Source organism: Protopterus annectens, chromosome 1.part1, assembly GCF_019279795.1.
Source record: "Protopterus annectens isolate FY-2018-M chromosome 1.part1, PAN1.0, whole genome shotgun sequence".
NCBI lineage: Eukaryota > Metazoa > Chordata > Ceratodontiformes > Protopteridae > Protopterus > Protopterus annectens.
Window position 1 is genome coordinate 1,657,636,676 of NC_056726.1, and position 27,533 is coordinate 1,657,664,208.

The 27,533-nt window shown below is 37.6% G+C and overlaps 1 protein-coding gene across 1 annotated transcript in view; it reads left to right on the forward strand.

The window, feature by feature from the left end:
- GRIK3 (glutamate ionotropic receptor kainate type subunit 3) overlaps positions 1-27,533 on the forward strand; it is a 2,817,598-nt gene that overhangs the window by 1,029,298 nt on the left and 1,760,767 nt on the right. Inside the window, exon 6 of the mRNA XM_044083835.1 lies at positions 11,523-11,696. Coding sequence (XP_043939770.1) covers positions 11,523-11,696 — 174 coding nt within the window. The remainder of the gene's footprint in view (positions 1-11,522; positions 11,697-27,533) is intronic.

A 27,533-nucleotide genomic window follows, 5' to 3' on the forward strand; every position in this document is an offset into this window, starting at 1 on the left:
AGGGCACCCCAGACAAGAATCAAACCATATAACCTCTTGCTGTGAGGCAACAACTCTACCTGTTGTGCGAATGCACCATCTCATCACTATGAACTACTTTCTAAAAATGCTCAGTATTTGTATTTAACTTAGATTGTGAGTTTTGTTTCATTCAAAAGAGACTATATCTGCTTTTAAATAGCTTATATTTGCTTAACAATTCTAAGCTATGAATAAATGTTTTTGCCATTATTTATGATGCCCCACAGGTTTTAGTTTACAATCCGTTATCCTATTCCATTCTGCCTTAAACTATTATCCTATCCTTCTCGAATGACACTACTTGCCAACATTCTCACGAGGCCTTAAAGATGTTTTACCTTTAATAAGCTCTTCCTTATTTGTATATATTGTCTGGATGGCCTACACTTACTTGAACAATTTAGTGTATGATCCATTGTTTATGATACATACTAACATGTAATAATACAAAAAAGCCTAATTCAACACAGCAATTCTTTTGGAAAAAAAATCTTTTGACTCTATATAAGAAAAATACGTATCAAGGTACTGGGTTTTACAATTATTACCTAACAACCATGAATCATTGTTAAGGGTGGACGAAACGCTGCCAATATACTAGGCTTGTTATTTATTACCTGACAACTATAACTGATTACTTCACTCATTTAGGCCTTAGTTGTCTCAGTGGAAGTGATCTTAAGACATCAGCAAGTAGGCAATTAAAATGAATCCCATTCCCTAGCAAATGAAGACTTTGTTATGCCTACAATATTTTAATCTGACAGCCCTTCAGGCTATGCTTTCCCTAGCTTGTATTGTATATGCTTTTCTTTCTGTAATACAAGACCCATGGGTTGCTAATGAATTAGCCCATTATGTTATTCAGAATGTTTCTCGAAGGCCCCTAGTCAATAGTGAATGCAGTGTGTGTGTCAACAATTGGCAACCAGTACATCAGGATATTGCCAAAACACAAAGCTGAATACAGTTCATATAACAGACTGCATAGTGTTTTGACCATGGTGTTACACATTCCCTTACATGTTTTTTATAATTGATTTTGAACGGTGAAATAAATGGTTGGAAATTAACAGTATCTAATATTGGTTTATATGGATTTAATTTAGTTCAGTTCACAAGGCACTTTTTTATTGTCAGATCAATCCATCAGAAGTATGTACAATATGGAGATAAGTATAACATTATATCAAGTAGATAAAGGCACTTGCTATGCCATGAACAAAAAGGGTCAGTGACAAAACAAACTAGGCAGTGTGTAGGTGTTTAATTAGCCCATGTTTTAATAAAATCTCTTACCTGACAATTAACCAAAGAAAGAAAATTTGCATGCATGCACTATGCAAACATCTTGCCAAAGAGTTACATTTTTCTTATTAGACTTGCTTTTGAAAAAATTTAGAACATATATGTTATGATGCTCAGAGCCCAGAACTTCAGTTATAACTAAAATAACACAATCACTGTAAAATTAATTTACTGTTTTTTTTTATGAGTATACAAACATACCTATCTGTATTTTATTACATTGCTCTATTTTTGTGCTGTGGTTAACATTTTATTACAAAATTCTAGCATCAATATGGCAATTCATGTAATTTATAAAAGTCCTGTGTTCCACAAAAAAGTTATCAATAAAACTAAGTAATGAACCTTTTATAGTGTTAAATACCTGGATCATCGCCTAGGGATATTTGATTTTTTTCATGGTTCATTACCATATGATAATGCCCATTTTGTACAATCTAATTGCTTAATTACATATAATGGGACTGTTTAGTGAGATTGTAATTCAAGACAGCTTATGAATGCTGACATATGCATGGTGGGTGGTCTTCATGCTAAGCAAAATCAAATATGATTTCACATTTACTTTGCATTTATTTCAGAACATTCATACTGGATAACTGAAAAGGAAGACATTATCATTAGTGGCTAATGCCTATTAAATAGCAAAGAATTTAGTTGTGCAGGAAAATGAGATGGTGATTTCTCAAAATATATGGTGTGCTGCTTAAGAGATTATTGTCTCAAGCATGCATAAAAATGCATTCGGTCATTACGCTTAAATCATATTGCATAGATATTTTCTGTTTCAATTAAATTTATATGCAGTTATGTTCTGATTCACTCCTAATCATGTTATGGATGTTTACAAGAAAATAGAGAAACAAATACAAAAATTATGTTTTAACACCAGGATTCATCAGTATTAAATGATTGCCATTTGTTTCTGTGTATGTCATTGTCCCTCCAGATGTACTGTAACTCCAGATTTTGAATTGTAGGAAGAGATAACATTGAGAGGTTGCATCTTGGAAACTCTGTCACAAACCCCTACAGCTGCTGACTTTTATAAATGTGTCTGTATAGACTGCCACTGCCACTAAAGTATGGACTTGATTTTTAAGCTTATCTCTGATATCTGCTTGTGTCAGTGAAATTAGGTTTTATTGTTACTGTTTTCCTTTATTATTGTGCTCCCTCAACTGAATTCCCTGGAATTACATAATTTTGTAGATATAACTTAATAGTACTGTAAAATTATTTGTTGAATTCAAGAAATCTATCCCAAACTGAAATGTTTAATCCCTCAATCAGTTTGTTCCTAAAATCTGATAGTTTTAGCATTCCCTTTTAATTCAAAAAACAGTGCTAGAGTGAAACAAAGCTGCAAGCTACACGTAGCATTTGAATGTTCAAATCAATTCTGTCAACCATCCACAATACAGAATACAGTGTATAATATCAGCAGAGAGAGACACATGAACTCATAAAAACAATTTATTGACCAAAACAGACTTGGTAAGCACTTTCACCTAGAAGGCTTCATCAGATCATGTAAATACATTCATCAGTTGTGCATTTAAAGCAAAATAAGGCACCAAAATCAAAAGGATCAGTAAGACCCTAAAAGGTATAGCAACTATGCTAACGTATAAAATACATTTAATACATGCATAAAAACTTTGATATAATATCTAAAAGATATAGCATACCATATCAAATTGATATACAAACACATCATTCAATCTGATGCATTCATACATATAATAAATAAATAAGATGATATAAAATAACATACAAAATAATGACATCTATTTCAGCCTCCTTGATTTCAAAAATGGCTTCAAGGCCACTTTCTCATTTACCCTGGGTGTAAGTCTGCTCTGAGTCTAACAATCCATTTAGACTCAAGAGTCTCGGTTCTGTTCTTTAAATCCCCACCCCTAAAATTCAACAATACTTCATCAAGAACTTTAAAATGAAAAATGTGAACATCATTAGTAGCCAGAACGTGCTTAGAAAGGGCATTCACAGTAGACTGAATTCTGATCTGGTAGAGGTGCTCCCTTATCCTGTCCCTCAACCTCCTGTCTGTCTTGCCCACATAGAAGACATTACATGACTGACAGGAGGCGAGGTATACCACATGCATAGACGTGCAATCTGCATGTACCTTCACTTTGTGTATAAAGCCAGACACAGGATGAACAAAGCTAATACTAGCATCAATGTAATCACAATAATTACATTTACCACACGGAACAGTCCATGTGACCACATAGTTCATCCATGCTCCCTTTGGGTAATGCAACATTTTCTTCAAACTGGGTTTATTAGTGTACACAAAGCGTGGCATGACACCTACCAACTCCCTCAAATCAGTATCAACTGTCAGGACACCCCAGTGTGACCTGATCACATCCTTTATACTTCCTACATCTTTCGTGTAAAACAGTGGTATCCTGAAACAATTCCCAGATTCCATCACATCATTTAATCTATTGGGTCCTGCACTCAGTGGACCCACTGCCACATCTGAAAAATACAGAGCACCACTACCTTCCCTCAGAGTGGATACCTCACACAACCTTTTCTCTAAATCAACGTATCTGTAGGCTCTAGCTCTAGACCTTTCACACAAATCAGTTAACCCTGCTTCAAAGCGTTCACACCTCGGAGTGTATCGGGAAGTCCTGAGGACCTGACCCCTAAAAATGTTCCCAAACAAATAGCCAGGGTGCATACTGTGCCTATGGAGAAGTGCATTACGATGACATGGCTTTCTATACAGACCTGTATTCAACAACCCACAGGTTAGCCTCTCTATATAAACATCCAAAAATGAGATCCATGTACTTGAGAACTCATGGCTAAAATTCAAGAATGGTGTGAGGGTATTAATCTTATCAATGAAATTTAATAACTCTTCTGTGGATCCTTTCCATATAAAAAACAAGTCATCTACAAAGCGTCTGTAGAACAATACATTAACAATAAACTCATCCATGGAAAACAGACGAAACTCCTCCCATGCAGCCATAAACAGGTTGGCGTAGCTATTAGCACAATAAGTGCCCATAGCCATGCCATCCTTCTGTAAAAAACATTGTGATCCAAAACAAAATATATTGTTCTCCAATACTACTTCCAAAAATAACACCAAAAGGTCCACATTAACATCACTCAAACCTCACTCTCTCTTCAGATAGTCATGAACCCTGAGAACCCCTTCTCTATTTGGAATCACTGTAAAAAGAGACTGTACATCCATTGTAACCAGAAAATAAGGAAGGTCCACAGGTACGCCCTTCATACATTCATACAAATCCAATAAAAATTGTTTGGTATCCTTTAGGATATTTATTCTTGTATCTACTACCGGACGCAAAAACTTCTCCATGTATATCGAGAATGGTTCAGTAGACCAACCTCTGCCTGTGACAATGGGCCTCATAGGTGGCACAATACAGTCTTTATGTATTTTGGGCAGCCCCTGTATCACAGGTATGAGGGGATCACTGACCAACAAATACTCATAGAGCTCTTCACTTATAACATGGCTCTTGAGTAAATCTTCCAACATATCATTTATCATCCTGACGTGAGACATAACACAGTCAATGCCTACATCACTGTAGAACCTCTGATCATCTAACATACATTTCATGGAATCATCATAAAATATGGAGTCCATAATCACAGTGGCACCTCCCTTATCAGCAGGTCTAATAATTATAGAGGTGTCATTCTTTAACCCTTCCAGGGCTCTCCTTTGTGCATAAGTTAAGTTCCCTTTCTTCCTATACCGCTTATCAGACCTATTCTCCATACTATATAAATCATTCTCAACCATTTTACTGAATGCTGCCACAAGCGGTGGAACAGTCAGAACATACAAATTAGGTTTCTTGAAGCGTTTACTATCAAAAACATAATTACTGTTTTTAAATTTGAATTTCAACCATAAATTCCTTATAAAAAAGTTTAAAGTCAACTATGGTGTCTGTAATATCACTGGTACAACTAGGAATAAAAGAAAGCCCTTTAGAAAGAACTGCAACTTTATCAGTGGTAAGGGGTCTAGAGGATAAATTATTCACTAGTGTGTCCCTGCTCTCTCCCACATCCTCTTGAGATTTTGATTGCTTTGGGACTCCGCAGATAATTTCCTCCTCTGCATCCCTTTGCTCATAGACCTTGTCCTCCCCCCTCCCTTGTGGGTCACATCTGCACACATACACATACATACATGTGACCCACAGGGGAGGGGGGAGGACAAGGTCTATGAGCAGAGGGATGCAGAAGAGGAAATTATCTATGTGGGCAAGACAGACAGGAGGTTGAGGGATAGGATAAGGGAGCACCTTTACCAGATCAGAATTCAATCTACTGTGAATGCCCTTTCTAAGCACATTCTGGCTACTAACGATGCTCACATTTTTCATTTTAAAGTTCTTGATGAAGTATTGTTGAATTTTAGGGGTGGGGATTTAAGGAATAGAACCGAGACTCTTGAGTCTAAATGGATTGTTAGACTCAGAGCAGACCTACACCCAGGGTTAAATGAGAAAGTACCCTTGAAGCCATTTTTTAAATCAAGGAGGCTGAAATAGATGTGTCATTGTTTTGTATGTTATTTTATATCATCTTGTTTACTTATTATATGTATGAATGCATCAGATTGACTGATTTGTTTGTATATCAATTTGATATGGTATGTTATATCTTTTAGATATTATATCAAAGTTTTTATGTATGTATTAAATGTATTTTATACTTTAGTATAGTTGCTATACCTTTAAGGGTCTTACTGATTCTTTTGATTTGGTGCCTTATTTTGTTTTAAATGCACAACTGATTAATGTATTTACCTGGTCTGAGGAAGCCTTCTAGGTGAAAGCGCTTACCAAATCTGTTTTGGCCAATAAATTGTTTTTATGAGTTCATGCGTCTCCCTGCTGATATTATACACTGTATTCTGATTGCGGATGGTTGACAGAATTGATTTGGACATTTGTATGCTACGTGTAGCTTGCAGCTTTGTTTCGCTCTAGCACTGTTTTTTGACTTACAAGACTTTTGCATTGTGTGTGCTAAGAGCGTTCACTCTGTGGGGAGTGTTCTTTTTGTTGCATTCCCCTTTAATGTTCAGCATAAAGGCTGACCAAGTGGGATGCATCCGTTATTTCTCTCATACTTTTCATCTAAAATATGATGAATGATGAGCACCCATTATTGGCACATGACACTGCCTTATGTGTGTATTATTGCACTAAGCATGTTTCATGCAGGACCACATAACATTCTCTGACCTGCTTACTTCCTGGGTATACAGAGTTTCTTCTTCAGGAGAGGTAATTGTTTTTCTTAGTTGCACTATATCTGTTGTCTTTCTTGTCTGACAATGATGAAGCAAATACTTACAATGCATTCTGGTAGGTGGTGGGGGTCATACATGTCATCATTACTCCAAGGCTGACATTGAGTTATTATTACAGCTAACCAAGTGTTGAGATGCGTAGCTATGGTGCATTTCTACAAAACCAGGTGCCATTCTGCAATTAAACAGAGCACTGCTGAAATATGATTCTGGTCCCTAGAGAGATGATTTGGTGAAACACCACTGGGAGTACTATGCCCACATTTGATAGGTGCACCTCAAAAGGTACAAAGTGATTAAAAGAGGAGCCCAGAAAGATGTAAATGGCATATGGTGAAGCAAATGGCATGTGTATGTATATCTAAAGGTGTGTGCATATATGTGTGTGTGTGTGTCCATGTGTGTCTGTGTTTCTGTCTGTGTATCTGTGTGTTTCTATGTGTTTCTGTGTTTCATACCTATATCTATATCTATATATCTACATCCATATCTAGATCTAGCTCTATATGTATGTAAACAACTATCTATAAACCTTATTCTATTCGGAACAGTTTAAAATTGAATAATATATTCTCTGTATTGCACCAACCACAACTGTAGTTTGTTAGGAAATGCTTACCAAAGTATTTCTTGGGACAGTGAGACGTAGGATTTACAATACTTCAAGAATAGCCATAGCTTTAGCAAAAACATTAGTTATCTTGGTTTCTTTTTAGTAGATTTCAACAGAGAAGGGACGTGGCTCCCCTGAGTGGCAGTTTATGTGGGGATATGCTCAGTACTGATGTAGTTTTTATCCAACCTAGATATTTACTCCCCTGATTTACTTACCTTTTAATATCAAAATTTTCTGTCATATGCAGTAGACAGACAATTTGCTCATTCTAAGGGCTGATAAGATATGTGTGCATGTGTCCGTGTATGCGTGTGTGTGTGTGTGTGTGTGTGTGTGTGTGTGTGTGTGTGTGTGTGTGTGTGTGTGTGTGTGCGAGTGTGTCTGAGTTGCTCATGTAATTCTGTACTGCAGTATGTTTTCAGTCTAAGTTTTACTTTGATCCATGGATTTACCCTGAAATGGGAATCATCTCAGGCTAGTACACAACACTGATTTTATAAATTCTATATGAGTAATTGAAAAATGTCATGGTATAATGACTTTCTGTCCTATGCCATAGGTAGATGTTTTAATAATTTAAGTGCTGATATGGTATGTGTGATTGTGTGTGCATGTCTTCTTTTGTTTGTGTGTGTTTTTGTGTGTTTTGTGTGTGTGTGTGTGTGTGTGTGTGTGTGTGTGTGTGTGTGTGTGTGTGTGTGTGTGTGTGTGTGTGTGTGTGTGTGGGGGTGCAAGTGATGTGGGGGTGGGGGGGGTGGGTGTGTGCATGTGCTTCTTACTAGTGAAATTCTGCACTGTAATCTGTTTTTTCAATATGTGCTTTACTTTGATCCACGGGTTTATCCTGAAATGGGAGTCTTCTCAGGCTAGTTCACAACAAAGACTCTATAAATTTTATATAAGTAACTCAAAAATGTCATGGCATAATTAACAATTATAATACAATAGCAAGACGTGTGAACCTATGATATGTATAAATGAGAATTTACAAGTTATGAGACAAACTTTTTAAATGGGGAGAAGGTTGATTATGACCTAACCTCAAAATGTGAATATGCCGAGGTTGTAGTATTAAACAAATGAAGCAAGAGAATGAACATATCCTGTATGAAAGTTTTTGGGAGCTTTGCCCCCACTGAAATCAGAAGTCAAAAACTCATTTTAATGCTGGCTGTAAATCTGAGCAAAAAAGGAAAGAGAAAGTAGTCTGGAAGTGATATAAAACCCCATCTTAAATGTGTCTTTTAGTTACATTTATCTGAGTAAGGCATAACCTGAGAAAACAAATGCAGGGAGAAAATGCGAGTGATTATAATCTACCTCACTTGGGCTACAGGACTGCAAATGAAAGTCATATGTTCATTTCAGGCTACAAAAATGACAAGTATTAGGGCATTGCTTAATTTACCTTCGTATAAACTCTGTAAATTGTATTCCATAAAAGAATAAAAAATGTCAAAGAGCACTGTGCAAATGATATAATCAGGTTCCAGGAAAATAGAAACATGCTCATCAAAGTGAAAATTCTGTCTCACATTTTTCCTTTGTAGAAGTAGTAAGTCAAAAGCAGAACTCAAATTACTGTGTATCATAAAACTGGTAAATGTTAGTCATATAAAGCTTATGCACTGTTCATGCATTGGTATCGGTAACTAGAAGTAATCCATGTTTGTGTGAACAAACTCAGGGATTCATTAAAGTTCTACCACATTACATTATGAGCTGAGGTGAAATAGGCCTGTTAACACAATGTGCTATTTTATGATTCACAGACACATTAGCCAGAAATAGGAAAGACATCATTATTGGATAATTTATATGTCTACAAACTGCCGTTATCTACGAAGCAGTGTACATCAGCACTTCCTGCAGTAAACTGTGGCAGCTGCATTGTGTTTGCACTGGCATCCCTCCCCCCAGTCACTCATCCACATACAGCTATACATATCACTCGCAGACACACACACACACACACACACACACACACACACACACACACACACACACACACACACACACACACACACACACCCGTGCACATGCAGTCCCTCACATACACTGACGCGCACACCTCCTATTCCAACTGTACCACCACACTCCACAGCACTTATCTCTAGGGTGATGGCTGAACATAGTCAATACTGCAAAGTGCAAGGAGTGGCCATGATAATATGCATGGAACCGCTCAGCATGTTGATGTCTCCCCTGACATAATTCTAAGGATGAGATCACATGGCTGATTAGCATATGCCTCTCCCCCCTGGATCACCTCTCATTAGCATATAGCACAGCTGTGGAGACAGCCCATTGACTTAAGAAGATATGGTATAAGTGGGCTATATAAACTCATTTTCTTTTCTATCTTCCTACATTTCATTTATTTATTTTATATATTGCCTCATGGACTGGTCTAGCCCATTTGGGAAAATACCCTTGTGCAAAAGAAATATAACAGATGAAGATTCACTATGAAGCAATACTAAGTGCATTTATATTCACTGAAAGAAAGCATAAAAGTATTACTAACAGTACTCCAGGCAGTTCATTGACATTTATTTTCACTGAAAGACAGCATGCAAGTATTACTAACAGTACTCCGGGCAGTTCATTGACATTTATATAGACTGAAAGACAGCATAGAAGTATTATTAACAGTACTCCGGGAAGTTCATTAACATTTATATTCACTGAAAGACAGCATGCAAGTATTACTAACAGTACCCCGGACAGTTTATTGACATTTATATTCACTGAAGGACAGCATGCAAGTATTACTAACAGTACCCCAGGCAGTTCATTGACATTTATATTCACTGAAAGATAGCATACAGGTATAACTAACAGTACTCCGGGCAGTTCACTGACATTTATATTCACTGAAAGACAGCATACAAGTATTACTAACAGTACTCCAGGCAGTTCATTAACATTTATATTCACTGAAAGACAGCATACAAGTATTACTAACAGTTCTCCGGGTAGTTCATTGACATTTATATTTACTTAAAGACAGCATGCAAGTATTACTAACAGTACTCCTGGCAGTTCATTAACATTTATATCCACTGAAAGACAGCATGCAAGTATTACTAACAGTACTCCGGGCAGTTCATTGACATTTATATTCAATGAAAGACAGCATCCTAGTATTACTGACAGTACCCCTGTCAGTTCATTGACATTTATATTCACTGAAGGACAGCAAACGAGTATTATCAATAGTACTATGAGCAGTTCATTGACTCTTTCAGTCATTTTTCTTCTTAATTTAATGTATATCATATTTAGTTTGTTTTGCATAACAGTTTTTTCAATGGTGACACCTCACTTTTGCAGAAAGGGCTGTTGACTTGCAATTAGATATAAATAGCTCTTTTTGTCAAAAGAAGCTGCATAGGAGTATAGTGTCCCCCTGAAAAGAAGCCACCAGCCAAGTGGGACTAACCCAGTAAAAAATAAATACTATAAATATATATTACAATGAATGCAGAGTCAAGTCTAGAAAGTAGCTGTGGAGGAGTGTATGTATAGATATGCAAGACTGCTTGTACTACACATAAATTAGCAAGTTCTAGTGATAGTGATTTAAAATAGGAAACCAAAGTCATGATTTCTAAACAGATGATGACATATCAAATATGTCTGTACAGTAGTGTGTATTTTACTGTATGTTCTGATTTAAAAATAAAATGTTATATAATGACAGAATGGTACTTATTGATTTTCAATAGTCTTGGTGTCCGTGCACATTTGTATTTACGGGTGTGATTGCGTGTGTGCGTGTGTGTCTACCTGCAACTGTGCAGGTATATTAAATTAATGTAAAGTAGGACTTGTTTATAAAATGTATTCTTTTGGAAGGCCTGTTTTACCCATACAGTATATGTATAGTGAAGACAGTTTATAGATAAGCTGTCACTAAGATTGCTTGTTAGAAATCAACTTGCTTTTGCATATTTGAAAACTTGAATAATGTTTTGAACTGCTTCCACACTATGGACTAAGATCTTTAATATTTCCTTCACATCATACTTTTATATGATATAATGTTTTTAAGACTGACAAAGTAAGTGCTTTAGTATGCATATAGTCAATCTTACTTGCACAATTCATATTTACTTGGTACAGTAGCATAAACTAAGTTTCTTATGCTGGCATAGATGAATATGTGTTACCATACTGTAACTCTTGTTAACTAAGTCTTCTCTTTCTCCTTAGGACCTTTATGCACTTGACTTAGAACCATACCGTTATTCCGGTATTAACATAACTGGATTCAGAATTCTGAATATTGAAAACCCCCAAGTGTCTTCAATCACTGAAAAATGGGCGATAGAGCGTCTCAAATCAACACCAAAGTCTGTTTCAGGATTACTGGATGGAATTATGACGGTATGACAAATTGTTTATTACAATTATAGCAAATCACATGCTTCAAATAACAATCCATATGAAACAGAAACTTTCTGAGCTACATTTACCACAATATTAGGGTTGGGGATTGGCACAGTGGTTAAGGTGTTTGCCTCACAGTCAAGAGGTACAGAGTCTGATTCTCAACAAACAAAACTGGGTAGGTTTAATTTGGTACGCAAGGTCAATTAGTCTTCTTCTTTCAGCTTTTCCCAGTTAGGGGTCGCCACAGCGGATCACCTGTCCGCTCATGATTGGCAGTGGAGTTTTATGATGTTGAGTTGCCAGCCCAGCACCTAACCTTCCACAGAAGGCACACACATGCATGCACTTACGCCTAGGGCCAATTTAGAGTGTCCAATCCACCTACAGCATGTCTTTGGGATGTGGGAAGAAACTGGAGCACTCAGAGGAAACCCACGCAACCACAGGGAGGACATGCAGACTCTGCACAGAAGACACCCCAGTCGAGGATCGAACTGGAAAACCTCTTGCTGTGAGGCGGCAACGCTAACCGCTGCACCACACTTAACTTAAACCTAATATTAGTCCTATACACCCCTGTCACTTAAGCAATAACTGATAAGTGGGTGTGAGTATATGAAGATTTTCACACGGTTGGTGTGATTTGATCATGGGTGTGAAGCCTGAGTGATTAAACAAGGCCAACTATGGGTACATCCTCATATACCTACACCCACAAGTCAGTTATTGTGAATATACAGTGACATTACTTAAGTAAGAAATTTCTTACCTTTCTTAAATAATGTCCTTGTAGAACTGTGCCATAGTGTTTCTCAGCATTGTTTCCTATTCTTCTGCATTTGTTCTAGTGCTGCCCATGGGCATGGGCCAAGCTTACACAGTACAGCATTGCTGTTCAAATGAAGCAATGGAGAAAAACGAATCTCCTTTTTTTTCCTTGCTTGTTTTTTTTTTTTTTTAGCTATTAAATCAGAAACTGGACAGTTCAAAGGAAAATAATCTGCTGAGATACAGCAGAAATACAAGGAAAATCAGATATGCTTCTTTAGTTTTACAGAACATACCTGATTTTTCTTGTATTTGGTCTTCTCTCTGTATAGATCTCTCAACCTCTTAGCTCAAGAAATGTGGACAAAGCCTTAAATAATGGGGGACAAAGACCCCCGAAATAGGGACAGATTGAAATGTTGCTCTTATAAACTTAGAAAGGTGCTAAAACAGCAGGATTTGTGTTAGCATGCATTGTCTGCTGGATATGAAATCTGGAAATAAAAAGTGTGTCATTTTTTAGGGACTTCACTGCTCAGCGATTTGTAAGAACACCACAAATTTTATGAGGAATAGACCAAAAATAAGTGTCAAAAAGCTGGAGATTCTGTGAAAATCTGTAGAGTTGAGAGGTATGCCATATATCAATAGACAAATGTCTGGCCCCTCATTGTATCTTTAGCAGCTGGATGTTTTTCTATTGGTATATGCTCAATTTACAATGGGCACACTGGTTGGGCAGTCCAGTCATTGTGCTCATTTTTGAATACCAACAACCCATCACTGTATAATTGATAATGTACTACAGTTCCAGGAATATTCCTTATTTTTCACTTGAACTCTGTGTTTTTTTTTTGTATTAGTTAATTTTAACTATGTTTTATGTACCATAGACCATTGCAGTAAAAAAATACGTTACCAAGACTCTGTTCCTATGCTCACTCGTTACATGTATGTTAGTAACAGTAAGTTTTAGAACTGAGGTATTCCATCTGATCTTCTTCATAAGGATCACTCCTGTAGTAGTCTAAACTACATGGGTTACTTCCTGTTAAGGATATAACAGTTGGCCAGCTTCCAAAACATTAGGGAACCAGCCATGTGATCATATTGTTAGTTAGCTTGAAATTAACTGATTAAAAGTCAAGGTTGGGAGCCAAGCCCTTCAAAACATTTCTGTTGCCAAAGACAGAAGACCTCTGCAGGCTTTGAGGCTTGACAATACGTTAACACTGTTCCATTCCTGGACAGATGTTTCCTTTGGAGGAAAAAAATTCTACTTTACCTTCTATGACAGAAAATTAAACTTTCCTATAAAATGTATATAAACTAGGATAAAGTGTTTTTATTAACTATCTCATCATTTTATAACCTTTTAAATGGGAATGGAGTGTTGCTTTTTTACTTTTGTTGTAAAACGTTGATACAGTGTATTTTAAACTACTTTTTATGTGTGAAACTTATGCTATTATACTTTTGGAGGCTGGGGTAACTGTTTTAAGTTGTTTTACTGTGTTATACTTGGGAAAATATACTTTTTTACAACTCACCTGGTTTGCCATCTAATGGTGCTGGGCTTCCCTGTGAATCAGGCAACTTTAACAGCTTAATTATGAAGCAATCTACTAGTTCCTCAGTCCTTAAAGTCAACTAAATATTTCAATTAAAACCCATATCAGTTAGGAAGTATTCCAAGGCAAATTGCCCTTTATTAAGTAATGGTTTGTCAAAATTCAATGCCCCTCCAAACCCTGAGAGCACAGCAGCCTATTCTGAATTGCTTTCAGAAACTCTGTAAAACCATGTCACCTGTTGCATAGAGGCTGCTGTACCTACTGGAAGGAAGCCCAGGACTAACCCAAGAAACAAACCATCCTGATGACATCTCAAACTAAACAGAATATACAACAAAAGGAAAAAAATATAGCAAAAATTAGGAAGGGTAATTCCCATCAAGATAAAAACTGTCTCATCTGGAGGGCTACTTAGGTCAAGCAAATCCAGCTTTGCGGTTAAGATAGCCTCCCCAGTGAAAGATATCCATAAGGCCTTCTTCAGCTATGTCAGAAACCTCGAGGGCAGTGCACAGCAATGTACTGAACTGGTAGTTAATGGTGCCACATTCACCAATCCTGATGATATAACAAATGTGCTAGTGGACAGATTCACTTTTAACTTTAACCCCTTCTCACCCACAACCATCCCCCCAAAACTACCCTCAAACATAGACACTCAAACTATAAATAAGGAGTATATACTGGCTGCACTCAGTAAAGCCTCAATGGGCCCTAGTAACATCCCAGGCTGCTTACCAGGAACCCTGGAGTCATTATTTAACTATAGTCTTAAAACAGGCTTGTGCCACATGAATGGAGGACTGTAGTAATCATCTGCTGTCATATAGGAGAATGTTCAATAGATCCTGGAAACTACAGTCCCATTTGTCTGACTAGTCTTATTTGCATTGCCAAGGAAATTATTAACAAGAACATAGGAGACCTCCTGACAGTGGATACATCCCAGTTTATTTTTTTTCAAAGGAAGGTCATACTTAGTGAATCTGGTGGAGAGGCAGATAGTTTTTTTTCTCAGAGAATTTTCATTTTCTGGAACAGGCTCCCCATCCATGTGAAGCAGAGTTCCTCCCTATCCCTATTTAAGTACAACTTGCGCTATTGGAAAGGTAATTGGAAATCCATCCATGGTTTGGCACCTGTGTCTCTAATGGACAGAGGCAGTCAGTAAATCACCACCTATTTAAATCAAATCTGTGAGTCACATTTGGGTTGCATGACTAGGCTAATAAGGGTCTTAGAGTTTATTAGCCTAATATACACCTTTAAACCTATGACCTATGGACCTTCTTTCTTCTAGCCACACAAAAAAATAAATTGTTAAAGATTCTTTCCCACCACAACAGGCTGCTGAAATGCCTCAACCACAGTTGGCTGACTCTGATGTGGCCAAAGCTGGTTCTTCTGACCATTCATCTTTTTCTCTTGGTCTCTGGACCGGGGTTTAACATTTCCTCTGAGACCTTTGGAATGCCCCTGGTGGACACGTGAGAGCCACTCTTGACAGTCATGGGAGACTGGGCAGGGAATGTTTCTCTGTCTAGCAGAAAGTTTTGTCCATCCCTAGAGAGGTTATTGTAGGCAATTCTGGCTCTATTTCTTCAAGGAATCATGTCAAAAAGAAACAAAAACTGATTCATATGACTCACCCTCTCTCAATGACCTTAGCTCCGACTAATTTATTGGGTTTACCTTGGGGTTTAATGTAGACTCTTGACCCTTCTTCTATTGTTGTTTTTGGTAAAGGAAAAAGGGGGGGGGGGCACCTTCATTTTCTGAAGAACATCAAAAAGTTGAACTTATTTATTTTTATTTTATTTTTATTTTATTTTACATTTGTTGACCGGGCTAGTCTGGCTGGATACATGTCCATTTTCAGCAGAGGCCCAAGGAGAAAAGCTCCACTATGTACTAGTAAACACATTCAAAAAGGACAATAAAAGAAAACAAAAGAAACAAAAATTATAAGAATGTAAAGAACAAATTCAATGTAGTGTAGTTACATTTACAGTAGCACGTTAAGATAGGTAAACAAAACAAAGGAGAAATACAAGAGGGGATCCATGATCCCATATTTTTCATAACAACTATAAGAATCAAAAATATTTACAATATTAAGAATTATGATAAACAATTAGTGCCTGGGCACTAGTTCTAGGAAACAGAAATTGCACAGCAGGGATGATTAATAGGTTTAAAAACAAGGTGAGATGACATGTTGCAGTAATATATCTTATAAAAGGAGAAAGTGACCTTGTAGAGAAAAAAGAAAGTCCAGTTGAGAGATAGGCGAGCTACAGAGGGTTAGTATTGAGAGAAGAAGGAGAAGTAATGAAGAGAAGTATAAGAAAGTTAGATGGGAGGTCAGTCTGGATTCAAGCAAGGGCATAGCCAGTGGGATTTGAGAGTTTCTTAGTTGTTTCTTGAAAAGTTGTGATGAGCCCAAAGTAGTCAATTCTGCGGGGAGTTTATTCCAGTATGGGCCAATAGTATTGGTGAACAAGGAGTCGCCTGCCTTATTGTGTGACTTGAGAGTGGCTACTAGCAGTTTGCTGCAGAGCAAAGGGAAGAGAGATTCTTGTAGGGGGCCACAAGGTTATTGAGTATGGGTGTATTAGTAGGGTAATGGAGAATTTTATACGTGATGACTAATTGATGTAATAGAATAAGATGTTGAAGTTCAAGCCAATCAAGCATTTTGAGATTAACACAATGATGTGTGCGAAATGGGGAACCTGTAACAAACCTAGCAATGCTGTGGTAGGCTGTGGCAAGTTTCTGAAGGTTAGATTTAGAGAGGTTGATAAAAGTTGGGGAGGCGTATAGTAATGTGGAGATGAGATGAGTTTGGGCTAGGGACACTTTAGCAGTTGTTGTTAGAAAGGGCTTAAGTCTGTAGAGGGCTCCTATCGTTTTATTAACAGTTTTGATAGTAAGGTCAATATGGGCGTCAAAGTTCAGTTGATTATCTATTATTACACCTAGTAGTTTAGTGGATAAATCAGGTGAGATGATAGTACCGTTGGTAGATGTAATAGAAAAGGAGAGAGGGGCTGACTTAAGGGTTGGAGAGAATATGAGTAATTTGGTTTTTTTGGGATTAAGGAGGAGACAGATATGTTGGAACCAGTTTTCTGCTGCTGTGAAGACTTTTTGGGTGGAGGAATAAAGTTCAGCTGGAGATGCAGCAGAACAGACGAGAGTTGAATCATCTGCATACTGAATACATGTGGATGTTGGGAGAGAGGAGGACAGGTTATTTATAAATATAGAGAAGAGAAGGGGGCCTAAGATTGATCCTTGGGGGACCCCTATTAGGACTGGGAGCTCAGAAGGTAGGTTGTTTTCCCAAAGGACTGCCTGTTTTCTTTCTGTCAGATATGAGTCAAACCAGCGCAAAGCTGAAGAGTTAAGAGCAAGTGATTGTAGAGTGTCTAGCAGAAGTTTATGATTCACCATATCAAAGGCTTTAGAGAGGTCAAGAAATAATGCTGAGGAGTAAAGGTTGTTATTGCGATTTTTGTTGATAGTGTCTGTGAAGGAGAGGAGAGCAGTAGAAGTACTATGAAAAGGTCTAAAACCATGTTGGGAGTCTGCAAGAAGGTTATTTAGTAGAAGGTGGTTAAGAAGTTGATGGTGAATACAGCGTTCCATAATTTTAGATAGTGGCGATAGTAAGGCTATAGGGTGGAAATTAGATAGTTCATTAGTGTTACCTCCTTTGTGCAGTGGAATAATGTGGGAAACTTTCCAGAGGGAAGGAATAGTAGATTCGGTTATTGTTCTGTTGATTAAGATGGAGACCGGGTAAGCTAGTTCAGCAGCAGCTAGTTGGAGATAGTCAGCTGGAAGTTGGTCGGCAGAAGGAGTACATGGTTTGAGTTTTGAGAGTAGCTGATGTATATAGGTTGTGGAGACTGTGTCAAGTTTTAGAGTGGGGCTGTTGGTAAGAGGAGAGGTCTTTTGAAGGGAGGTGGGGGGAACCATAGTTTTTGCTAGTGAGGTGACTGTTTCAGAGAAGAAGTTGTTAAAAGTGTTGGCTATTGTAGTGGGAGGGGTCTGGGCTAGGTTAGCAGGAGTGGGTGTTTTGGTATTCCCTGGATGGAGCAGTTTATTGATACTTGTCCAGAAATTTTTGGGGTTATGATTTTGGTTTTGTTGATATTGAAGGTAGAAGTTTTTTTTATCAAGAAGGGTCAGTTTTTTTGCAATATTTCTAAGTTGTCGGAAGTTTTGATGATCTGTAGGGTTTTTAGTAGTTCTCCATTTTGTCCAGAGTTTATTTCTTAATAGCATAGTTTGCTTAGTTTCCTTAGAGAGCCGTGGAGCAGCTTTGAACCTTATTCTAACTAAGCGTGAGGGGGCGTGATGCTCAAGAATTTGGAGGAATGTGTTGTTAAATAGAGTAACGGCCTCATCAAGTGGGAGGTATTTAAGAGCTGACCAGTTATATTCTTTGAGTTCGTTAAGGAAACTTGGAAGGTTAAATCTTTTCTTGTTACGTATAGTACGATAGGTAGCCTGTTTGAGATTGTTGTTTTTTTGTTTAGTGATTTAGGTGAGAAGATGGTCGCTGATATTGTCAGGGAGTATTCCAGTTTTATATGAGGTGGGATTACTGTTGACCAATATCCAGTCCAAGATGGTCTGTTTATTGGTAGATTTGTGAATCCTAGTAGGGGTGTTTATGGTTTGTTGAAAGTTAAAGAGGTTGAGGTGTGTAGTGTGTTTGGGGGATATGCAGGAGTTCCAATCAATATTGAACTTAAAAATGGTTATGAAGGTACAGATTATGCTATGTCTCCATTGGTTCTGATTCAAATTCTGAGGAAAGTGTGGCTTTGACCATTCCCTTTAAAGGATTTCCTTTCTCTGAAACTATGTCTAGAATGAAATAGTTGCTTTAGCTGGAAAAGTGATATTTCTTAGTCTCTTAGAAAGTGTTAAGAGTTGTTATAACTTGAATTTCTAGAGTCTGGCCCTATTCCTTTTGTTTTGACTATTTTGGAGGAAGTCAAAACTTCCAGTTTCCTTGATAGTCAGCTTGCTGTCTCTAAGACTAGCAGATAGATCATGCAAATTTTCTCAGTCTTTTAAGTTTTTATGTACTCAACCCAAATCTGCCCCAACAGCTGTTGCTTTAGTGAATTCAGCTTCTGCTAAATATTTGGTTAATATTAATCTCTGTTGTTTGGACAAGGATGAGAAGACTTTTGCTAAGCTTTGGTAAACAACTGTATTCTTCTGTAATACTTGTTTTTTTAGAATTTTCAACTGTCAAACTGATATATTGAAGTTTATGCATGTTGCCTATTTCGTTATGAGGAACATGCTGGCATCTATTTCCTCTTGTGAAGAGAATTCTGCTATAAGTAATTTTATTTATTTATTTTTTTCATCAAGTGACTACCCACTGTTTGAAATGTGCATGAAGCCAGCTCCAGGGGTGCTGCCACTGGAACTACTAGTATGGAGGTATCCCTGGCTGCATTCTGAAAACTTCCAGAGGATGTCAAAAATGAAATTTTGAATTCACTATTGGACACAGAGCTTCTTTTTGGACTTTCTGTTGCAGAGTTCATTAAAAGGCATGGTGAGAGAAGGAAGCTGATTCAAGGGATTTTACAGATTTTTCTACCTCCTTTTTCCAAATTTCTGAAAGGATTCAATGCTTTCACTATAACATCCTTTAAAAATCATAATTTATCAATTTCAAAAATCTGCAGACAAGCATGCATTTAAAAAGCAATTGCAAGAAGGTTCCAAAAAAGTGCATCCTCTCTGAATAAAGGACAGTGTAATAAATCTGAATGAATATATGAGGGACATTGTTCCCCATCCTTCCCACCCTGGTAGCCTCTTAATTCGCCAAGAAAGTCTGAACTTCCATTTGTCTCCTTGCCAATTATTTTTTTATTCAGACAGATGTGTTCTGGGAGCAACCCATCAAGGGTTTGGAGGATGGCCTAATGGTTAAGATGTTTACCTTATAAACACAAGGTGCAGGGTTTGAGTTTCACAAAAGATAATTGGCTAGGCTTAAAATGGCTCACAAGAACAGCTAACCTATGAATGGTACAGATGACAATGGAAGTCTCTCTCAACTTTTTATGGGATTTCTCCTCACCCATCAGACCAAACTCTTCTTTTCCCTCTTGCCATCCAGCATATGCTCACTCAGGGTGTCATACAAGCTGTTTCCTATCCTCAGGAGGGTTTTGTTTAAAAGTATTTCTAGTAACAAATAAATAAGATACTTTTGAGATCTGTTTTGGGCTCTTTTCTCAAGTAGTTTGTGACAGTGCCCAAGTTCAAAATGTCCCTTAACAACTTATCCTTTCTTCCTTAGTTGAGTTTTCCATTGACTTTGAGTTTAAAAGATGCAGATCTCCACATTCCTATAGCTGCATATTCAGACATTTCTTGAGATTTTCTGTTCCTGGATCACATCATCAGTTTTCTGCCTTACTCTATCTACTGCTCCAAGGGTGTTCACAAAATGTCTGGCTGCTGTTTGAAGCATAGCTGGCTCAACCAGTACCTTGTGCTAGTACCATGAACCAGCATCCCACCACCCTCAGCTATTCAAGTGAAGAAAGAAAATACTACATTAAAGCTGATCACTGGTTTCCACACCACCCATGCTCTTCCACTGAAAAAAAAAAATATTTGACTGCAATAAGCCAATCCATACATTATGTGGTGGAGACACCAAATGTCTCAGAATCAAGGTCTCCCATTCTCCCGTCCTGCTCCAGCACAGTCAGTCACAACAGATGGCTCAAATATTGCTAGGGGAGCAGTGTCAGTAGGAATAAAAAGACAGGAATAAAAAAGGCAGATCAAAATACATAAACGTAAAAGACATGTAAGCTCTCATAAATTATCTCAAGTCTCTATATTAGCTGTGATTCCTGGAAGTGTTTCTAGACAACATAAACAATGAAAGGTAAGCAGATCTTACCCTTTGTGCAGACTAACCATGGTAGTATGGGATATAGCTTCTCAGCATAATCTCCCTCTGCATGCATCTTACATACCCGTCAAAGCAAAACTGCATGGTAAACACACTGAGCAGGACCAAGACAGATACTCAAGAAAAGAAAGTGAAACAGCAGGTCTTCCAAGATTTGATCCATCTGTGGAGAACACCTCAAGTACAGCTTTTCATCTCCACTTAAAACAATCACTTGACAAAATTCTGCTTCATGACTCTCTGCAAGAAGGCCTAGAAGGCAGATGCCTTTTCATTACCTTCGACAGGAGTGCTCCTTTATACCTTTTTACCCTTTCCACTAATAACTTGGTAATTCTGAAGATACAGATGGACTACCTAAAGATCATTGTGGTGACTCCCTTCCGACTGAGGCCACACAGTTCTTCCTTCCTCCAGAACTGGCTAACGGTAGTTACTACAAACATCCTTACTGACTGGATTTACTCACACAAGACCTGGGTTGTTTGATACATCCCAATCCTAAACAACTACAGTTGGTTACCTGGATGATGAAGTTCCAAATGAAGTCTGTCCTTGGAGTTGGAACCACAGCACTCAGTAAATGGACTGCCACCACAATAAGCCATAAATGTAAGATTGCACAATAGTTCTTGTAAGGCACACTAAACTATTCTGCTAGTCAAAGAACTGTACTGAAAGTTGTTTAATCCAAACGAGCAAAGGGTTTGCTTTAGGCATTCAAGATCCAGATGTTCAAATATCACTAGCTGAAAACAACCGAGTTAGGCATCTTGTAACTTGTAAGTCTGGCCACTTGCACTCAAACCTGAACATGTCAGGTGAGGTGCAGCACCTCCACTGTCACTGTATGAGTTCCACGCATTAGCCTTGTTTGTGCAAGGTCAATGTGGCATCCTGGGGAGGAGAGTGACAGGTGGTGTGAGTGCAGGTTAAGGTTTCAGGCAAGGATCAGGAGGGAGATTTAGATATAGGGTTCCAGAGGGAAATTTAGGGTTAGGGATCAAGCAAGACTTTAGGTTTAGGAAGCAGGAAGGAAGTTTTAATCTTAGGTAGCATGAGGAGAGTTTAGTTTTAGGGAGTAGATGGGGTATTATATAGTTAGGGTGGGATCAGGGACTTTAGTATTAGGGAGGGGAGTACTACATTGAACTTTTTAGGACTACAGTTAGGGTCTTGTAAAGCTGCATAGTTCAGTAGGGTTGGGTGTTGGGAGGACTAGCTAAATCCCTAAAATCAGGCTCATGCAGCTTAGGGAACTAGCCAATTAGTGCAAGTAGCATTGAGCAAATGTGTCAAGACAGAGCTTGGGGAAGACCTGTCACCACGTCTACTAAAAATATCTATGTCCGAGGCTCTCAAATACCACTGTCATGTAGCCAAGGACACATGCATCTTGTAGTTTACATGGCTGTTTACAGTTAAACCTGAATACATGTTCAAGCAAGATGTGGTAGCCATGCAAAGGGAGTGTAACTGCCACATCTCTCCCAAACACAGTAGCTGAGTTTGGAAAACGTTAATGAGATAGAAATGGATAGAGAGTGGGAAGGGATGGAAGTGCAGGTTAGGGATAAATGCAATGATCGGGGGGGGGGTAGGTTTATAGAAAAGACACCTTTAAGTTTTGGAAGCAGGTGTAGTGATTGGAGTTAGGGAGTCATTGGTTTAAGGAGCTGGAAGAGAGCTTTAGTTTTTTTGGGAGCAAGAGGGGAGTTTTAGGTTTAGGGAGTAAGGTGGAAGTTTCAGGGTTATGGAGGGATGCAGACCTTAGGTTTAGGTAGCAAGAAGTGAGTTTTAGGTTTATGGAGCAGCAAAGGAGTTAGGCTTAGGAGTGGGAGAGGAGTTTTAGGGTTAGGAAATTATTGTGGACTTTAGGGTTACAGAGTTATGGTTAGGGTTACGGAATAGGTGGGAGTTTTAGTGTTAGATTTAGGGTTATGATAAGGCTGTGTAGTTCAGTAGGGTTGAGTGTTGGGATGACTAAGTAATTCACAAGGATCAGGTTAATGTGAGTTAGAGCACTTGCAAGTAAAACAAGTGCCAACAAAGAAGTGTGCCACAGGATACTAGCATGCAAGCACTTGTAGTAGACCTGTTAATGCATGCATAATCTATGGTATAACTTATAAAGTATTTTTCTTTAATACACTGTAAAATGTATATGCAAAAAACATAAGTACTAGAATCCACCAAGTGGAAATAAATTAAACAGTAATCTAACCACAAGGTACATTTGCTTTTCTATATATCTATACACACACAAACTCACCAGTACATACTGTTCCGAGTACTTTTTAATACAAGATGCTGAAGAAATAGGCCAAAACTTTAATCACACCAAAACATGCTGAATTATTTGACATGACAGAATATGTATATAAATAATAAACCATCCCTACTTTCCTACATCATAATGATCTCCTAAAGGGCAATTTCTCAAATAGCTAAGTTCAGCCACATGACTTTGAACCCATAATTATTGTTTTCTGTATGAAATCCTTGCTATCCACATTTCTAAATATGAGCTGGCAGTTATTCCTTTTTTTTTTTGACTTTTCCATCTCCTAATGTTTGTGTCACAATGGAGATGAGACATATATGCTTGGAGAGCGTGCAGGCGATTATGCTACTGTACAAAAAAAAAAGTAAATGTTTTGATCCATTGGTGTTTTTGACCAATTGCACATGCCAATTTAATGAGTCATAAGTGAAGAGCACATTTTTTCACAAGCCTGATTTTTTTATGCAGCATGCATATCACTCCAACTCAGTTATGCTGCTATCACAGACCAGTGCTTCATTTGTGGTTTCTTGTCTCAGAACAAAAACATTATTCCTAACTTACTATCTCTAGCATTATTATAACACTCAGTTTAGATGTCGGCATGCATTTTTATTATTTATTTTATTTTTACTTAACATTTGTTTACAGGGATAGTCTGACTGGACAGCTGGTGTCCGTTTTCAGTGGATGCCTGGGGAGAAAAGCTCCAAAACAGTACAAATTTAATAGTAATCAGATTTAAACAGTAATCAAAAAAATTGACAGTTACAGTTATAAAAAGTTTACAACGTACTCAACAGTTGACAACATGATACATAGGTTTGACTTGGACAACAATTATAGTATAATTATTTTTTAGGGACTAGAAATAAAATTATAAATTTAAGCTGCAACTCCCTCTGCACTACAACTGTGTATTTCCTGAATGTTTCGCTCAATAATTTTCATTTATATGTGTCTCTCTCTCTAACTTTCTATACTCATGTAATTTGCATGTTCTCGTTCATATGATTATAATTTATTGGATGCTACTTTAATTTTGTTTCTGTCTTGACAAAGGTAGGATCATTCACTAACCTTTTTTGGTGTTTTCATATTGATGACACATAAAATTGCTAGTGTACTTTGTAGTATATTGCGTGATGCAGTACCCACCCATCCAGAAATAGTTTTTCATTTTCTGTATACTCAGCTCTTTATTAATACAATATTTTCTCTCCTACATTCGATCTCTTTCTCTGTATAAATTTTCTCCCCTACATTAGCTCTCTTTCTCTGTATAGATATATATATATATATATGTATATATATATATATATATATATATATATATATATATATATATATATATAGATACGTGAGTGTGTGTATTTGTGGGTGTGTGTGTATGTGTGTACAGGTAGATAAATATATTTACACACACATAAAAACATCCATTTATGATTTCTTTATTGCTCAAGTCATTCAGCAGTCTAGTTTTAACATATACAAATATTGCTTTGGCATCATTTATTATTTGACTCACTGTGGCAATGTTTATTTTATTTTTGCCTATTTGTTAGTTGGTTAGGAAGGGTGGTCCTCAAACACTGTCTGACCACATTACATACACAGTAAAGAGAGAATAATTATAAATATAATATAAAATATGAATGTGAAAATGCAAATTACGTGAGTATACAAAATTAGAGACATATTATAAATGACATTTATTGAGCTAAACATTCAGGGAATACACAGTTGTAGTGCAGCGGGAGTTGCAGTTTCAATTTATAGTTTTATCTCTAGTCCCTAAAGAAAAAAAGGAATTTTTGTTGAATAAGATGAAGAACTTATCATTTTATTAGGTGTAAATAAACAAAATGCATGTAAAAAAAAATATATATATATATATATATATATATATATATATATATATATATATATATATATATATATGCATCTACCTATAGTTCTGTCTCAATTCCCAGTCCCTAAAACACAGAGACCAGTTCAATTAAATGTACTTAGATTAAATCTGTTTTTAAGTTTTTGATGTTTTATGATTACATGAAAAGTTTCTTAGATGTAATACAATTTACCAATGTGAATAAGCTCAATTATTTTTTCTATTATTAGAGGAAGAACTAATAAACTCTAAATAAAGCTTAAACAGTTTTTATTACATAACTGTGTTGTAATTGCAGTAGTCTTATATATATATATATATATATATATATATATATATATATATATATATATATATATATATAAGCAGACTTGAATAGTTGAAACTGTATTAAGGTTATATATCTGTGTACTAGCTATGGAGACTAATATTGAAATAAAGAGTTTCAGTATTATGTACAGTCCAAACATCTGTTAAACATTATGTATGATTCTCATTAAACCTGTCACTTTTATCTTCCAGTTTCTGTGATGGTCTGAACTACCCACCAAACATGTATCACATATCAGTTAGGATCATCTTCCAATTATATGTAAGAGACTGGAAAGTTTGATGGCTGCAGCTGTGCACCTCATGGGAGCATATTCTGCTGTCCACTCATTTCATACATATTCCACATCTAGGGACCATCCTCTGCCCTGCATTTCCATAAATTCACCAAAACCCAGTCAATGTCTGTTTCGCATGAATTTTAGAACGTGGGGTGGCAGTTAGTGTTGTCACCTCATAGCAAGAGATTTCCTGGTACAAGCCTAGCCCATAGGATTACCCTGGCATCATGCCACCTGACCTTAGTTCCCAGTGCCTCTGTCGAGTGGAGCCACTGGAGTGATCCCTGGGGTGAATTTTCTATTTCCCATCCACACATCAAGATTTTTCTTGAAAAGGGCCAGTGAGATGCTCTGTTTGACATGTATAGAAAGTCTATTCCATAGCATGGGGTAGTCTCCAGGTTATGAACCTGTCCCGCCAGCATTTTCTGTTGATTGTGGCAATGAGGTAAAGGTCTCTAGACCGTGTGGTGTGGAGGGATTGGGATTTCTTTAGATGTAGCATTTCTAATAGAGCTGGGTCAAACATGGCTTTGTAAGTTAAGCAGAGATTGCCTCTAACTTGGCGATATGAGACAGAATAGTTGGAGTTTTTTGAGTCTGCCCATACAGGACAAGTGTTTTAGGCCTAGAATCCTCATTGTGAGGTACTTTTGCAGCCTCTCCAGTTGCCGCAGGTGTCTAGTGAGGTACATGCCAAATAAGGCATTGTACTCGACGACTAGCCTAATGAGGGAAGAGTAGAGGGAATCAATGACCTCTTTCTTCCTGGATGCAAAACCCTTAGTAATGAGATGTGCCACAAAAAAGGACTTTCTGACCGCAGTGGCAATTTGGTGGTCAGAAGAGAGGTTACTGTCAACTAGTGTCCCCAGATCTCTTATAACGCTTTCTGTGTTCAGTGGACTACCATTGATGTGGTAATTCATGGGAACCGTGTTATTCCCAAAGGGGATGATGACACATATTTTGTCATTGAGCTTAAGGCCATGATTCTGACACCAGTCATTGGTCTCAGTGAGGCTTTTCTGAAGGATGTCAACATCACCTGAGGAGTTAATAATAGCTCACAACTTGCAATCATCTGCAAACTTTGTCAACCAGAGTCCCTTCATGTTGGCCTGGACTTCAGAGAAGTAGATACCAAACAGGAGAAGACCGAGGACCGAACCCTGTGGGACTCCACTCGTGACTTGTCAGCAGTCTGACTTGGAGTCAGCTACTTTCACACTGTGGGTTCCATATGTGAGCCAGTTTGCAACCCACCTAGTGATATATGGGTTAATGCCTAGCTTAGTGAGCTTTTTTATGATTCCTGAGTGGGAAGGGTATCAAAGGCCTTGGCCAGATCAAGGTAGACTGTATGAACCACCTTGCCTTCATCCACAGCTCTGGTGACTGACTCAAAGAAGTCGACCAGGTTGAGCAGGCATGATCTACCCTTCTCAAAACCAAACTGTGTGGAATCCAGAGTTTAGAGATTCCCTATATCCTTGTTTATTAGGTCCTTGATGATGCATTGTATAGCTTTGCATATCAGGCTCATCAGGCTAATGGCGTGATAGTTCCCAGGGTCTGTAATCGCTCTTCCTTTGTGGAAAGGGATGACTGTAGCAATGTGCCATTCAGTAAGGACAAAGCCTGATGTGAGGCTGTGGCTGAACAGGGCACACAGGTGAGGTGCCAGTTCACTCTGTAGTTCACGTAGAACACAGCCAGGGATATTG